Source organism: Vanacampus margaritifer, chromosome 9, assembly GCF_051991255.1.
Source record: "Vanacampus margaritifer isolate UIUO_Vmar chromosome 9, RoL_Vmar_1.0, whole genome shotgun sequence".
In the NCBI taxonomy this organism is placed as follows: domain Eukaryota; kingdom Metazoa; phylum Chordata; class Actinopteri; order Syngnathiformes; family Syngnathidae; genus Vanacampus; species Vanacampus margaritifer.
This window is the reverse complement of record NC_135440.1, coordinates 18,995,796-19,011,830: the sequence shown is the minus strand read 5'-3', so window position 1 is coordinate 19,011,830 and position 16,035 is coordinate 18,995,796. Positions and strand designations below refer to the sequence as shown.

Below are 16,035 nucleotides of genomic sequence, written 5' to 3'. Positions count from 1 at the left end.
AACAATAATTTACATTTTAGGATGCATTAAAACACAGCACGTCAGGGCAGAGACCAGAGTAATATATCTGGTCATTTGTTATTTATTAAAAACATTAAACAACCAGTTCATAGCAGCCTATACTTACAGCAGCACATATGGAAAAATATAGAATTAAGAAAGCAGATCTGCCTGAATGTGTAGCTCTATCATACATAGTATAGAAAATTTCATGCATCTATAAATCACAACTGCACCTGAAATTATCCAGCAGAGAATGACTGGTGATGCTGCAATAAATAGATAAGAAGCAAAAATGTGAATGGATTTAAAACACTGCCTCCACTGTCTATTACCACCCCTCCCACCCACCCCCCCACCCCCACACTTTAGCTATCTGAATTCCTTTCACATTGTCCCATGCTTTTCACTTGTTCCTCTTGTAGATCTTCTTGGCAAAGTTGAGGAACACGGCGTGAGGAAGGTTCTGAGCGTGACACGCGATGAGCTTCTGTAAGCGCTGGTAGCTCTCGTCTTCGTACTTGCGGTAGCGGCTCGGCATCTGCAGGTTGTCGTACAGCGCTTTGACCTTTTCCACGCTGGCGGCGTCGTGGCGCCCGTAACATGCCTGCGAAGGAGAGCGGACGCAACTTTTTAGTCAGAGGCCGAGAGAGAAGGTCATCTTAGCCCGTAGTCCAGAAAGGAGTCACAATTTTTTGTGTGTAAATGACTCAATAAATTATATATTATTTTAGTAGTAAATAGGACGTTTTTAACATGTCATGATACATTCTAGTATTTACATATATTTTGAAATAGCTCATAATTTTCAATTTTTATGTAATACACTACCATATTTCCTCAATCAGTACTTTTTTTTTTTAACATCGTTTATCGGAGACCTCATTTTCACAAATAAATATTGATAATTATAATAACAAATGTAATAATAATAAAAAATATCGTACACAATCATCACAATGGTCAGACTGCACAGAGAGTACCAGGCTTCTATGAGTGGTATACACACACTTACCAAAAAGTAAGGAAATGCATGTTTGATATTTAAAAAATTTGTTGTAACAATGCTATAGAAACATATTAATTTCCCTTTCAAATGGTGCCACATTTGTAAGTAACATGCATTTGTGGAATGAGCACGTGAGCTGAGATTTATGAGTTGCAACCATGAAGAAATTGACACATATTTTCTGACAATAGCTAACATCTTTAAATGTAATACACAATCGTCACAGAAAGTATGCCAATAATAATACAACGTTAACAAAAATCATAAAAACATAACTACTGACAATGACTGTATTCAATCTCACCTCTAACTCTATTCTCTGCTCAGGGGTCATGACCTCCATCGCCGTGACGACAAGCCAACTGCACTTGTTATCTTGGATATCTGTTCCGACCTTACCCGTCACAGCGGGGTCTCCGTAACAGTCCAGATAGTCGTCCTGCAACAGGAGCATGTAGTTTGTTCATAAACAATTTTTTTTTTTTTTTAAATCACACGCCAAGTCAACTCACCTGGATTTGGAAAAATTCTCCCATCTCCAGTAAGATGAGTTTTGCATTTTTATGCTCCTCTTCATCCTTGATTCCAGCCTATTAAGAAGTAAAGAGAGGTTTGCGAGAAGATTTTGGTTCCTGACTTGAAGTGCACTCAACAACTGCCTTCCTTACCATGTACATCGCTGCTGCCACTGGGAGGTAAAAGGAGTAGAAGGCAGTCTTATATTTCACGATAGCTTTGTACCTGAAAGTGGATGATATAATACTTTGGGAATCAATGCTTTATAGGGCGGTATCATTCCCTTTGTGTCCTCTACTTGCCTCTCAATGGTGAATCTGTTGAGGTCAATGTGACCAGGGGGCGCTGTCAAGAGGTCCAGAGCTTGGCCCAGTTCTGTCTGGAAGGAGGTCTGCAATGAAAAAAAGATGATGTGAAACCCAATGCTGTCAAATATATTCCAAAATAAACTTTAAAATACCTCATTGAATAACTCTAGTAGGTGGACATAGTAGGGCTGGTTTCTGCAGTGTCTGCGAAGCAGCCTGTAAATGGAGCCCTCCAAGAGGAAGGCATCGTTGATGGCATCCAAACCAATGCCGTCCTTTAAAAAAAAACGGGAAGCAGACAGAAATCAGGCAAAAAAATGGAGGAACGTCACCATGAAAAAAATATTTGCCAAATCCTCACCTTTTTGTACCAGCAGGGCTGTCCTCTGCGGGTCACAGACGCGTCCATGATATCATCGGCGACAAGGAAGAAGGCTTGAAGCTACAAACAACACCCGCAGAGCGAAAAAGTGTTAAAGCAGTGAGACACATCAGGTGTGAACTGATTGGCTTTGTGTATATGCAGCCACATCTCAAGTCAGCTTCGATGGACAAAATGAACAAATTAATGTGGGTTGCAAGGCTGGCTGTTCATTTTAAAACCATGAGTAGAGTATTCTCATTTCAGTTACATCAACGCAACGATTTATGTATGTTAGAACTTCAGGTTAAACTGTTAACAAAAGTGAAATTGTGGAGCAACTTATCAGTGTTATAGTGCAAACAGCAGTAATTCACATTGTAACAATTAATTCTATTTGCATTTGTATCCGGATTTGAACGGGGTTTTTTTTTCGACTCACGTTAAAATCAGTTTTTGTGTAACCCTAACATCTCTTGCTATTGCTGGAGAAAATTGTTCCAATTTGTTTTATTAGAACCAACATTTTCTCCTATCTGTAGTTGCACCCAGAGGAAAAATCTTAGGAAACTACAATGGGAATCAGTAGCAGTCAAATGCTGGGGATGCATTGATGAAGTGCTGCTGCCACAAAAGAAAAAATACAATCAATATTTTACTGTCTTATAGGCGCTAGCTGTTTTTTTTGTGTGTGTCCACACTCTGGACTGTAGGTCGCTACTTTCCTACCTGGAACGCAAGTTGTATTCTGATTGTATGGGTCCCAAGTTCCAACATGATACACAATTTACCAATTCAATACACCATCCAACCACCAGGGCCCGCTGTACGTCGTCCTGGGTTAGCTTTGTCGGTGGGACGAGTTCCCGCAAGGAGCCAATCACAGACAGTCCACGGTTCCTTTTCCCTCCCGGGACATTGAACAGCAATACCTAGCAAATATACACAACATACACGTCATCTAAATCACTAGTGGTGCAAAATCGTTGTTGACATTACAGCCGTCTAGTCACCCGTTTGAGCCGATTCATGGCGTCGAGCAGTACGGGGTCCGTGAGGTCCTGCTCTGTCAGCTCCCACACCAGTTCTTCAAACTGGGCTTCGAACAACCCCGGGTCCGAGAGCAGAGCCTTCTTGCATTGCGACCCGTTGCAGGTGCTGTCTCCCTGGACAGACGACAGTGCTGCTCGGTGTTGTACGTGCAAAAACGTTGCGGCTGGCCGCACGATTCGAATCATTTTCGGGACATTAACAGGCAAGCGGAGAAGGTGTCTCATCCCAAGAAACTGTCCGAGTGCCCCTCCTTTTCAATGAGAAGTAAACCTAAGCCTTCGGCATTAGCTACATTAACGCGAGCAAACGCTGCGTGAGCCTAGTTAGCTTTTAGCGAACAAGAGCAACGATGAAGCTAAATTGCTATTATTAGCTAGAAGCTTTCTTGCCTTGTCATAACAAGTAGCGTTGGCTGACGTTAGCTGGCATCGTTTAACTATAAACTGCCTGTCAAAAACGCAAATTGTGTTTACCTTTAATACAAAAAATACACTTTTATTTATCACGCACGCCCTTTACATACCATACTTCTTTTGTCCGCGTCTCCCAAACTATATCGTAAAACAAGGCAAAGTTGCGTCCCTTTGGAATTTTTGACTTGTAATCAAACCGAGGACCGTGAACGTCTCTTGAAAACAGGACGTGCAAGATTGTAGTTCCCTACGATAATCACGCCCGTTTTATTACGACGCTGCAAAACTAAGGTTCCCGTCACCTCTTGCGCCTGGTGCGTGTGGGCGGGAATTAGGAAGGCTCGATTTGACACTCTGCGTTCTCATTGGCTACTTGTATCGAACCAGGATGGGCTCTCACACAGACTGGCCAATAGAATTTAAAAAAGGAGGGGCTTCAAGTGGAGTGGGAGAACTGCGAACCAATGGGCGAGCCTTTATTTATTTATTTATTTATTTATTTATTTATTTATTTTTTAACTTAGAGACCAGGTAAACTAAAAGAAAAAGTACTAAAACATGAATAAAGAAAATAATGCAAGCATACGTTTTTTGTTTCCCCCCCTCAAAGATATTAACATTTGAATATATATATATATATTAAATTCTATGCCTAGACATATATTTGAAGACACAACTTAACTTTTTTTTTTTTTACAAAGTGGACCCAGTAAATAGGTGTCATATTTACATACAATTTATTCAGGTTTTAAGGCTGTATCCTGCAAAGCCTGCCATACAGATACACATTTCTTCAAATAAATAATGCAAGACATAATGCAATAATAATGCAAGACAGGAGGAGGTAGAAACACGTCTCGGTGGAGAGTGCCTGTATGTGTGTGTATACAGTCCATATACATTTTGAAAATGCGTTTCTTATGGGTGAATACAAAATACACCTTTGCTGATGTTATCATCTTCACTTCGGTACAGTTAGCAGGAGAAAAAAAATCAGTCTGATGCCCTTAGTGTGAGCCCTATACAATAGTATCCTTACAAATATGTACATTTATTGCAAGAGACTCATTTAATCAGAGTCACAGTGCAATGAACACCATCGTTATCTTACAGGATCCGACTGTGAAAGCCACAATCAGATATGCTTGGTGCACAAGGACATATTGCACACCAAACGAGTGTGCTGCATATGCATATTTTATTCGAAACACTTTATTAGACACATATCTGCCTTTCAACACTTCCTCTACGTTTTGTGTGGACAAAAGGGAAAAAAGTGTCAACCCATGCAAATGAAGATATTTCAAGGACATGATATACTCTGTCTGATATTTGCGGAGGGGGTCGCAAAACATGCACAAACACCACACCATGTTTCCAGGGGGCCAGCCATAGAGAATACAAGACGTGCCTTCATAATATGTATGCTGGCAATTGCGTTGGTGGCGGAAGGCGGAAGAAGTAGAATTGCGAAAAGAAGAAAAATGTGAACAGGTTTGCTTATCTTATATCACACTCAGCTAACTATACCTGGTCAAGTCTTTTAATTTTTTTTTTTTCATGGAAGACCAAATATGTTTTTTTTTAATCACCATACAACCTGCCAACTCCTTGTCTTGAACAACAATATACAAAAGGGCCTTTAGCATATCGTAATCCATTATGTTGAATGCTTGAGGGCTTGTCAGTCTCCAGTATTTTTCCACTGGGAAGGCTGCAGTCGAATGGAAAGAACGTCTCGGCTAAAACTGTTTTGATGAGGCCTGACGAGCATTCCAGTCTGGTATTCAGAGTGATGTACAGCACCTTCTGAATAAGACCATAAGACTTTTGAGTTGATGGCTCTTCAAATATCTTAATGACTGACACTCAATACTTGATTATCTTCTCCGACTTTCTTGTCTTCACATCGCTGACTCTGAGTAGAGCGCTCCCGATGAGCCGCGCTGCAGATGAGGAGACACTAATCGGCGTACGGACACAGAGGACGAGGAGTTCAGATCCCCGCAGCTGCGCAGGTGGATTCCCTCCGGGACGCGGCCGCTGTGGCTGCGGTTGTGGCGGCTGTCGCTGTGTGAGTGATGGTGGGTGCGCTGGTGAGATTGGTGGTTGAGTTGCCCTCGATTGGTGCTCCAAGGGGCTCGCCAAACCTGGATGACATTTAAAAAACAAACAAACAGGGATGTAGACAAATAACAGAAGATATTATTATGGCTAGCTTAATGGTAACATTATAGGAAACATTATAGACTGGCTAATGAGTTAGCTAGTAAAAGCTAGCTAACTAAGTTGCTAGCTAGCTAGCAACAGAGTTCAAGTCTGTATGAAACAATATTGTGTATGAACTGTGGTCATCTGTGGCATGTACTTATCCTAAATAGGGTACAGGGTCCATTTTTAGGACAACCACTATTTGAGGGAATAAGGTGAGCTGTAATCGAGCGGACGTACTTGTTCCAAAGACAGATGGTTGGTGACAGTGCCCTCAGCTCCTCCTCTCCTTTTAGGTACTTGCCCCGCGCTCCCAGCATGCTCGGAGGAGGGCGCGAGGTTGCGTTTGGAGCGCTGCAGGAAGCGAGCCACCAGAACTCGAGTCACCTTGCGGGAGACCGGTTACAAGGTCAGTATGGAAACATGTTTAAGAAAGCAAACCAGGACACAATGACTTACGGCTATGTACTGTATACACACACAAAAAGGCAGCGTTGTTTTCCTCTATTCACTGAGTAGCTGTAAATTTTGAGCAGATTGGGTTACTTTTACCCAAGGTTGGGTTAATTAGTTTGACCCTAAAGATTGGGTTGAAGACTGGATTTGGAACATAATGGCCATTTTGGATATTTTTGTGTTTATCTGGTGTAAAAAATTTGAGTGACTGACGCCCTAGGTGCATGGTTTGCACCCGGCTGATGCACAAAAGGAACACCAGCAAAGACTGTGATAATAGAGATAATAATAATAATAAACATTTGACCCTGAAACTTATTTTCTATGCGTTCTTACAACATTTTCTATGGGTAATATCAAATAAAAATGAATCCGCGGTTCAACTACGGGTATAGATATTTGACAACCTTTTTCCGACAAACCTTGAGGTCGCCAAGTGAGCGGTGGTATTCCCTGGGTAAACGCAGGGGCGACATCGGTGGAGCTTTGGAGGGAACTTGCACCCCTGGATCTGTGGATTTCATACCATCTTTTCTTGGTAAAGCAGTAGCCGGCGGCAAAGACGTGCGAGGCAGCAGCAGCGCCTCATTGGATGGACCTTAGGAGAAAACAAGATCTTTACTTTCACATGTATTCATTTTTGTCAGTGACAAAAAAAGGCTAAATCAATATCCTTTACTCCTTAACGCATTTTAAATGATTATAGCTCTCCATCCTGATAAAGTTTAGTCAGTATTACCTATGTCTGGAGAAGCTTTGCTGCATCCAAAGTTCAAGTCAACTGGAGGAGAAAGGGCAAAAGGGCACATTTTCGAAATCATTTAATAGCACCTTTCAAGGTGCCCAATGATGCTTAACGCTAAGTCATGTCATAGGGCTAATAGCAATTTTTCGTACATTAAGTGCACCATGTCTTAATTACCTGCACCTGTAGAGGAGCTGAGGCCCGGCTCACTACGTGACCTTGTGATGCATAAGAAGCCTTCGTTGTCGTTTCTGCCACCATCACGGTTATTCCTCCCGGCCCGTCGTCGCAGGTACAGAGGCTGGTGCTGTAATGGAGGTCCGCCGCTCTGCCCCACACGCTGCTCGCCGGCGTCATGGTCACCCAATTGACGTAAAGGAGTGGAGGGGCGAACTCGGATATCCGGTATGGCGTATTTCTGTTTTGAGGCGGACCCAGCTATCGCCCCCAGCTGGGAACAGCTTCGAGCTAGCATCGCCTGGCGCCGCAAAACCGGAGACCTGGAGGAGTGAATAGTAGTCACTAACACTGCGAGTAACACTGTAGACCGCAAACCACAGAATGTTTTTTTCATTTTAGCATACACCGATTGCGCCAACCACGTTAAAACTGAACATTCAAATTGTTAGCCTAATAGCATATTTTCTCAAGTCATACTGTCAAAATGTCCATAAAAAATACCAATATGCTTGCTAAAAAATCTTTCTTAATGTCTGTAGATTATCAGTCAATCTATTTATGATAATCTGCAAAGGTCGATTTGAAGGAGCCAGATGGACATATTGCTCTGGGATTGGATTTCTTAGCCAAATAGCATATTTTCTAAAGTCATACTGTCACAATACCAATAAAATAATACCAATGTGATTGCTAAAAAAATGTTTCTTAATATCTGTATTTTATCGGTCAATCCAGCTCATTATAATCTGAAAAGGTCAACTCGAAGGAGCCAGATGGACATATTGCTCTGGGATTGGATTTCATTAGCTTTCGCTGGTGTACCAAATGACCGTTCACCCACTTACCTGTACGTGGTGGTTACAGTACTGGGTGAAGAGCACGAGTTGGACCTCTCTCCTCTGAGGAAACGTCTGGCTCTGGGTCCTCCGGCCAGAGGACTCTCCGGTGTCTGTGACCGAGCACCACGGAGGCTGAGGCGCTCCGCTCCACCGTCCGGCCCGTCGCTAACCTCACTGGCCGTCCTGCTGGCCCTGCCGCCTGGATTCCTCAGCGCCACCTCCATCAGGCACGAGTCCTCGGACGGGGACGAATCATCAGGGATGTCCACAATCTCTGACATGAGCAGAGACGCACTGTCCATGGAGACTAAATATAACAACAAGGGGAAATGATGTGTGCCCTTTGTGAAAAACTATGAAAATTGCAAATGTAGCTAAGTGTAAAAAACTCTTTTTTAAAATTACTTTTGCTCCCGCAGAGAACTCGAATGTCAGGAAAATTGCTGCTATCACTGTTACGCTTTGATGTTTCATTTAAACTGCTGGAGACTTTACACCAATAAGGTGTAGCAGTAAGAGAACTGAATCAATAGCTGTGTAAGAGTGACGGTTATAGCGGCAGAGAGGCTCATTAACTCTTTGACTGCCAGACGTTTTCAGAAAAGGGATGCCGTGGGTGCCAGCCGATTTAAGCATTTTTGACTGATCTTTCAAGGTCCACAGAAAATTATGTGTTTGGACTATGGAAACACACATACTACCAAATGAAAGATTGGACTCTCATCTTTCATCAGAAAAAAAGTTTGTTTCTACCTTATTCCGTTTTTCAGTAATCAACAATAGAAAATGGTTAGTTTCACCTCTGTTTTGAAAAAAAAAACATCTTTTAACGTCTTTGGCACTCCTCCATATGATTTTACTAAACGTTATATAACGTTTTTGGCAGTCAAAGAGTTAATGTTTCCATTTTGTTTTGGAACACCAAAAGAATGTTACCAGGACAGCGAGTACGCATTTGACTCCATTTCCTTGATTGATTGTGACAAAAAATAGCTATTGATGAATTGATTTGCTATTTTTCAAATAATATAACTGAATCAACAACACTTTTATTGTTGGCAGCCAAGAAGCGCACACGACTATTTTACCTGCCTCAGTTGTTTCAGGAGATGATCAATCAACACTCAATTGATCAACTTCTTATTGATCAATGACTTGATTGAATATTTCATACCATATGTAATAAATCATTGCTCACCTTCTCCACTGAACGCAGTCGATGTTGCACGCTCTCCGGACAGCTCAGCGCCGTGTTGGTCAAACATTGTTCCCTTTGCAGATACAAAACGTCACCAGAAGCATCACCACATTGCCACTTATGTATATAAAAATGTTAATTAAAAAGAAAAAAGTATCCACAATCATGCTTACCTGGCTGGCAGCTCTTTGTCCCATCACAGCCTCGTAAGGAGGAGGACAGTCAGTTGGGTAGAGTGGAATGGGGCTCTCCATGGAGCCATTGTAAGTGATACTACACATGAAAAATATTCAATTATTAATTCCATTCAGTATTTACAACCTGGATTGAGCTATTAAAAAAAACAAAAAACAGAATGATAATCAGATTGTTAAATCAGCACCTCCCTGGGACAGTGTCAGTCAAAGGTGTTCCTAATAAAATGTCAAATGTTTTGTTTTTGTTACCTCTGTGCGTCTGTCTCCGAGCTGCAGGTGTACTCAGGGGGATAGTAAGGGGGCGGTGGAATGGGCGGAACAAACTCTTCAAAGTCCATGATGTTGGTCAGGAAGGCGTCCTGAGGCGTGGTACATTCCGGGTTGACGGAACGAGAACGGTGGGGCGCCAGCTAGGTAAGGGGGGAAGCACGCAAGATTGTTCAACATACACTATATAATGCAGGATTCATACCGTGGCCAAATTTTGAGTTAATGTGCATTTTTGTTTGGTGAATGTGTATTTTTTTATTATTATTATTTTTAAAATTATTTTTTTTTTTATTATTATTATTTTTTTAATTATTTAATTATTTTATTTATTTATTTTTATATATATATTGTTTAATGTTTCCCAAAATGTTTGTATTGTTTTATTTATTTTATTTTTTAGCTGGAATTGAGACAAGGAAGTGAGAAAGTTTCAATATTCTTTTTGGAGCTTCTGTATATCTCGCATAACACGCATATCTTCCACTGCGTACTCATATAGCCTTTTAGGATGTAATATTAACAACAGAATACAGTTGAAAAATATTATGCGACAAAAACTTTCATGAGATTTAAGTTGGACTATTGTAAGAATTAACAACTTTATATTTTAAATGAAGTCATACCATGAGGAAGTTTTTTTGAAATATTAACGTATATTTTACACATTTTACAATAACATGGTAAACGAATGCAACATTTTTCAAAAGGCCATTTTCTTATATGTTCACAAAAAAGTTTTAAAATGATAAAGTATTAGAAAAATACTTTTTTTTTGTCTTTTGATGTCTTTTGAAATTTACTTTAAGCTGAAATTTTGAGGATATGAACTTTCACTTTGAGCTTTTGTTGGTAAAAAAAAAAAAAAAAAAGAGTCTGTGTGTGCACTCACCAGGTGCACAAGGTCCAAAGAGAAAATGTGGATGCTGCAGGTGACCGTGGACAGAGTGCAGATGATGGTGGAAAGAATGCTCAGACCACAAGCGCTGAACAACAAGTCCTGCAGAACAATACGGAACATCTTCAGCTATTTTTGCTGAAATGTGAAAAATCGGGAGACGCAGGCGCTCTACCTTCAGTTGATGCCTAACCGAGTGGCAGTCCGAATTCAAGTTGAGAACGAGGGTTCCATCCTCTTTGCTGGAGCAGGATTCAGTGGGCGTGCAACACACGCAACGGCCATTTTCCACCTACGCACGGAGAAAGAGTGAGAAAGTCAGGCACTGCAGAGCTATCAGTGACCAAACTCCAAATGAATTCCTGGAATATTCTATTGCGCATCTGTTTCGAAGGACATTTTAGCACGAGCCTTGCGTTTTGTTTGTACCTGGCAGGTGAGCATGGACTTGACCATCTGCGCGTTCTGACAGGAGAGCATGGAGCCGGCCAGACTGAGGATCACGCACACTGCAGACAGCAGCATGAAAAGAGAAACCTGTGGAGGGATTTCATTCATTAACAGGACTAGGAAGCTTGAGGAACTCATAATGAGGATAAAGGATATGGACAAAAGTCTTAGGATATTCAACCTTAATTCATCCCATATTTTAATTTCTGATCTTACCATGCTTGGACCCATTTGCCAGTTTCATAAAAGGACAGTTAGATTAATTTGGTGCAAAAGAAAACAATAAAATACCTTTGGAATGAACTAAAGGATTGATTAATTCCCACTTTTTATTTATTTGATTTTTTTGGGATAATGCATCACCATAATATCACTTTGGACCAAACCAAAACTATTGTACAAATGTCATCAGTGTAACAGAATACATTCTTCCAGGACTCAGACAAACACATTTCCAGCCTGGAGTAACTTTGCAAATATGTAGCTAAACCATATTTTACAACAATGTATCAATAATTCACAGCTACAAGAGGATCCATCTGCGAGGGGGTTGCCAGATCGATTAATAATACAAGACCCCTCGTGCGGACTGTCACGTTCAATTGCTGTTTATGGTGTCTATTAAAAAAAAGTGCAGTTATATGACATCTTTTGGAAAGACTAAGTGCCTTGTTGGTTATTTCTTTTTCAAACCACACAGCCCCATGTCTCTTCCAGATATTGTATATTTGCTAATGTAATAAAACATACATCCATTTTCTATACCAGTAACTCATTAGGGTCTGTCCTTGTCCTAGCTAACTTTAGCAACAACCTTTTACACTCAAATTCACACTTTTAGACATTTTGAGTCTTCGATGAACATAACGTGCATGTTTTTTGGGATGTAGGATGAAGCTGGAGTAAAACCCACACAAGCACAGGGAGAACATTCAACATGCCGGAGCCGATAGTTGAATTCTAGCACTGTGAAAGAGACATGCTATTGCTAACCGGTTAGCCTACTCCACTTGTAATAAAACAAATTAATTACAAGTAATGTGAGATTAATAGGATTTTTTCCTCCTCTAAATCATTCATTCATGATTGTATTAATTGTAAATCAGATGAATCTCAGATTCATGGCTACAAGAAAGGTTGGATGCAAACAGAGGAAGCAAGTTGCTGATTGTCCCACTTGCTAACAGGGCTAAATAAGCATACACGTTGAGTTTTATTTTGTTGTTTGCTACAAAAGACTGTGGGAGAGTGTCATCTTTATGTGATTAAAATATCCTCTGACCCTGAAGAAACCAGATGGTAGCTACTCTAGCATTAGCACTCTTCACTAAATAAACAGTCAACATGAATGTTTCATACATGAATATCCACAGTTATTGTTTATGTTTTTGGAGTTCTTTATCCATAGCCTCAAATTCATCCTGCTGGATGAAAAAGAGATGGAAAAGCTGTTACTTAGTTTGCTCCCAGCCTAGTTCTGCCTCCGTTAACATCGGAGCGTCTCAGCCAGTGTTTCTTTTTTTAAGTCACATTTCTTGACATATATTTAAAAATGTCTATCATTGAAATGAATAAGACATTTTTATTCTTAGAACTGTGAAGTAGTGTTTTGCATGTCTGCCTCAGAGTGGCAGCACAATGGAATAGTGGTTTCCACGTCTGCCTCAAATTTGAGAGGTACTGGGTTTGAATTCTGGCTAAGGCCTTCCCGTGTAGAGCTTGCATGTTTTCCTGCTTGCCTTCTCCCACATTCCCAAAATTTTGGGGGTCAATGAGAATTATAAAGTGTGTGATTATCTGTATGTGACTTGTGATTGACTGGTGTGTACCCCGTTCCTTGCTCCACCTCACCTATGACCATAAGGACAAGAGGTATACAAAATGGCTGGCTGGTTAATCATCTCCCTTTCCCATTTATTATTATTATTATTAGGCAGTAAGTATATTATGATGTCACTGTAAAAAGTGTTGGTAAAATGAAAATCGACATACCACCAGTGTTAAAGGTCTCCTCCATGAGATAATTCCGACTATCCCAGATGCCACCACCTACAAACAAAGACAAACACAAACGTAAGCTCTATGACCTCACTTACAGTGGGTATAAAAAGTCTACACACCCTTGTTCGAATGCCAAGTTGCTGTCGTAATTGTTCCCACCTCCCACCACTAATGTGACCTTTAACCGAAATAACTCAATTAAAAAAAAAAAAGCTCTTTAAAAGGTGAAGTAGAGAAAACTGGGTTGCAGAAGTGTGCACGCCCTTTTGTAATTGGGGATGTAATTATGTTCAGAATTCTCATCTCATCATCATTCTCATTCAAACTTGTGTTAAATTGCCCTCACCTGACACCATTTCAAGAGGCACCACCGGGTAACCCCAAATAGAGCCTAGCTGTTCAAGAGCTATAATTAATTAATCATGATGTAAAAACGTCTTTAATTATGATATATTGATGTTTTTATGAAGTATATATATCTGTATATATATATATATATATTTAGAGTGCCATTTTCCTGAATAAAACACATTAATTAATAAAAAAAAATTTGGGTGGTGGATTTGAGATTTGAATATTTTGAGTTACGACCATAGTCAAGGAGCAAATTAAACTCGTATCTCAAGGCATGTTTGTATTTGTATGACAAACATTTGTAGGCTAAATACAAAAGAAACAAATGTAAAACAGTAACAATGGTGGTAACTCAGCGTGCCGACGTATTGTTACGTCACTTCGCAAACTATTCCATCGTAGTTTGTTTGTAATTTTGGAATAACGTACATCGGTACCTTCGTAAACTTTAAGGACCCTTGTAAACACAGTGACACTTTGACCCTGGAATAGATTTCTTCACTTTACCTAATTGATTATTTAAGGCAACCTACAGTAACCGACATCACATGTTCATCTTTGATGGTTCCAGTGAGCATACTGAGAGCTGCTTATACTTACAAAAAATCCGGCCCAGAAGGGACAGGACTGCCTCACGCGAGCAGACGAGGTGAAGGCCATGCTGGTGAAGGAGAAGGCCAGGACCATGGCACCCAGGCCCAGATGGCACAGACCCAGATAGAGGAGCAACCTGGCCCCCCCGGGGCCTCGACCCGAAATGCCACGACGGCTGTCCGACCAACCCCGGGACCCCGAGGCGGACGCCACGCTGCTGGAGTCTGACGGTGAGGGCATGTTGGAGAAGTGATGGAAGGAGGTTGAACTTAATCTGTAGTTCTTAAAGCAAAGTTCAAGGCTGGCTGAACATTGTGAGCCTGGTCAGCAGAAAGTTGAGAATGAAGCACACAAACAGCCAGCTCATTTGACTGTTTCAGCCATGACTGTAGAAGTCAATACACCTCACAGCACCTCCTCCTGCAACAAGACTCCTCTGTGGTGCTCATATTGACGCTTTTGCCTGCTTATTTTTCGCTTCTTTCATCTACTTGCACTCTCTCGCCAGTGGCATTGCGGCAATCAACGGCAGGCAGCGCGTTGTCAAACATCCCAAAACAGGAAAGATGGAAAGACGCGCGTCTCTCTCAGCTTGTGGGCCGCTCGTCTGCGTGCATGTGTGTGTGCGTGTGTGTGTTGTTCTCCTCCCTGGCGGAGCATCCTCCGACCTTCTGTTTGGAGCGCCGACAAGAAAAGGACGAATATCGCTCACCTATAGTCAACACGAACCACCTTCCATCGATTGGGAAAATGCACCAAAAGTGATGCTCCACCTAACGGGGATTGAACGCTGACAAGTCCGCCTGGTGTGCCGCCTCTTTTCCTCCCCGCAGTCACGCGGGCATCACGTCCACTCGCGTGTTAAGTGCTCCGGACGTTAGCTCACTGCACCCTAGCGCCTCCACTCTTTACAAGCTACATATTTTAAAATGCCGCTCTTCAAACACCATCTTAAGTCCGCGTTTCCAAACGCCTCTGAGTGTTTTCCTGCGTGGATCCGCCTCCGGGATGGAAAAGCATCGTGTTATGTGCAAACCCGAACCTGCTCCAGTGCGTGATGACAAGGCACGTAAAGCGTGCGTGAGATGCGGCAGAGGAGGTGGGTGCTGATGCTAGGAAGGGAGGGCGAGAGGAAGGAAGGAAGAAAGGAAGGATAGAGGAAGGAAGGGGCCGGAAGATGGTTGCCTGGCAACAAGATGCGGCTCATGTAAAACAAAACAAAAATAAAATGGGAACTGGGAATTGATCGTGTACATAAGGTCAGCTATATGTGAACCACTACACTAAGGATGTTTTTAGTCTATTTGTTGACTTTTGTTGGTGGTTTTGGCTGGCTTGTAAAAATTCGGACAGTGGCCCCAAACTTACAATGTGCAAGCAGAAAAAAAATTATTATTATTCGGGAGAAAGTAAGCACTTATATTCCTCTTCGACATTTTTCACAAGTTATGTGAAACCTGTACGCCTTTTCACTAGCCAATCAAATTGGTCAGTTCTACTCTTGTACATTGGCCTGCTTTCTTCTTTGGTGATTGTCTACTTTCTTAGAGTTATTATCGGGTAGCACACTAGCTAATTTATGCATTGGGCCGAAGTGGAAAAACAACAACATAATAATAATATCTTTTTTTGCAAATTTACTGGTCGCACACGTGCGATTAGATGAAAAACTTTCTTAATTTTACATTTTAGGTGCAGTCTGGAGACCTGCTATATGCTATCACTAGCCTAATAGCGTAACTACCAAAGCCATTCTTAACTTACTGTCACAATATCACAAGGAAATATAATGTGCTTGCTAAAATCTGTGTTCTTATCTCTGCTTTTGTAGATTCTCAGTCATGGAATATACAAATGGTAACCCTATAAAAGCCAAACAAATTAAAAGGAACTCTAAAGCATGAGTAAGCTATTAGCAGTAGTCAAGGTTATTTTAGTTAACTAAAACTAACAAAAAAATTCAAAAAAAATTCAAAAAACAATTT

The 16,035-nt window shown here is 41.2% G+C and overlaps 2 protein-coding genes across 3 annotated transcripts; both read right to left on the bottom strand.

Annotated features, from left to right (window-relative positions):
- Positions 1 to 41: 41 nt before the first annotated feature.
- fdps (farnesyl diphosphate synthase (farnesyl pyrophosphate synthetase, dimethylallyltranstransferase, geranyltranstransferase)) lies at positions 42 to 3,933 on the bottom strand. 2 transcript variants are annotated; one of them, XM_077576635.1, is made up of 10 exons: positions 3,771 to 3,933; positions 3,208 to 3,360; positions 2,986 to 3,126; positions 2,195 to 2,275; positions 1,986 to 2,108; positions 1,828 to 1,916; positions 1,678 to 1,750; positions 1,522 to 1,599; positions 1,314 to 1,448; positions 42 to 607 (listed from the first exon to the last, which is right to left on the bottom strand). In XM_077576635.1, exons 1-10 carry the CDS (start codon positions 3,771 to 3,773, stop codon positions 407 to 409), a joined length of 1,077 nt encoding a protein of 358 aa, XP_077432761.1. In that variant the 5' UTR covers positions 3,774 to 3,933; the 3' UTR covers positions 42 to 406. The 2 variants fall into 2 exon arrangements, with proteins under 2 accessions (XP_077432761.1, XP_077432760.1); XM_077576634.1 differs by lacking the exon at positions 3,771 to 3,933 and having other exon boundaries at positions 3,208 to 3,752.
- A 447-nt stretch (positions 3,934 to 4,380) lies between these two features.
- fam189b (family with sequence similarity 189 member B) lies at positions 4,381 to 15,153 on the bottom strand. Its single transcript, XM_077576633.1, has 14 exons — positions 14,057 to 15,153; positions 13,094 to 13,150; positions 11,081 to 11,188; positions 10,827 to 10,943; positions 10,646 to 10,753; positions 9,736 to 9,896; positions 9,463 to 9,562; positions 9,290 to 9,362; positions 8,098 to 8,398; positions 7,250 to 7,572; positions 7,067 to 7,108; positions 6,750 to 6,925; positions 6,112 to 6,258; positions 4,381 to 5,810 (listed from the first exon to the last, which is right to left on the bottom strand). Exons 1-14 carry the CDS (start codon positions 14,288 to 14,290, stop codon positions 5,565 to 5,567), a joined length of 2,193 nt encoding a protein of 730 aa, XP_077432759.1. The 5' UTR covers positions 14,291 to 15,153; the 3' UTR covers positions 4,381 to 5,564.
- Positions 15,154 to 16,035: the final 882 nt, after the last annotated feature.

Coding starts and splice junctions, on each gene's coding strand:
- fdps (XM_077576634.1), bottom strand. CDS start 3,471: ATGAGACACCTTCTCCGCTTGCCTGTTAATGTCCCGAAAATGATTCGA. Junction 3,127..3,207: donor CCATGAATCGGCTCAAACGG/GTGACTAGACGG, acceptor TATATTTGCTAG/GTATTGCTGTTCAATGTCCC. Junction 1,449..1,521: donor GAGAATTTTTCCAAATCCAG/GTGAGTTGACTT, acceptor CTCCTGTTGCAG/GACGACTATCTGGACTGTTA.
- fam189b (XM_077576633.1), bottom strand. CDS start 14,290: ATGCCCTCACCGTCAGACTCCAGCAGCGTGGCGTCCGCCTCGGGGTCC. Junction 8,399..9,289: donor GACTGCGTTCAGTGGAGAAG/GTGAGCAATGAT, acceptor TGTTATATTTAG/TCTCCATGGACAGTGCGTCT. Junction 6,926..7,066: donor CAAAGCTTCTCCAGACATAG/GTAATACTGACT, acceptor TTTTCTCCTAAG/GTCCATCCAATGAGGCGCTG.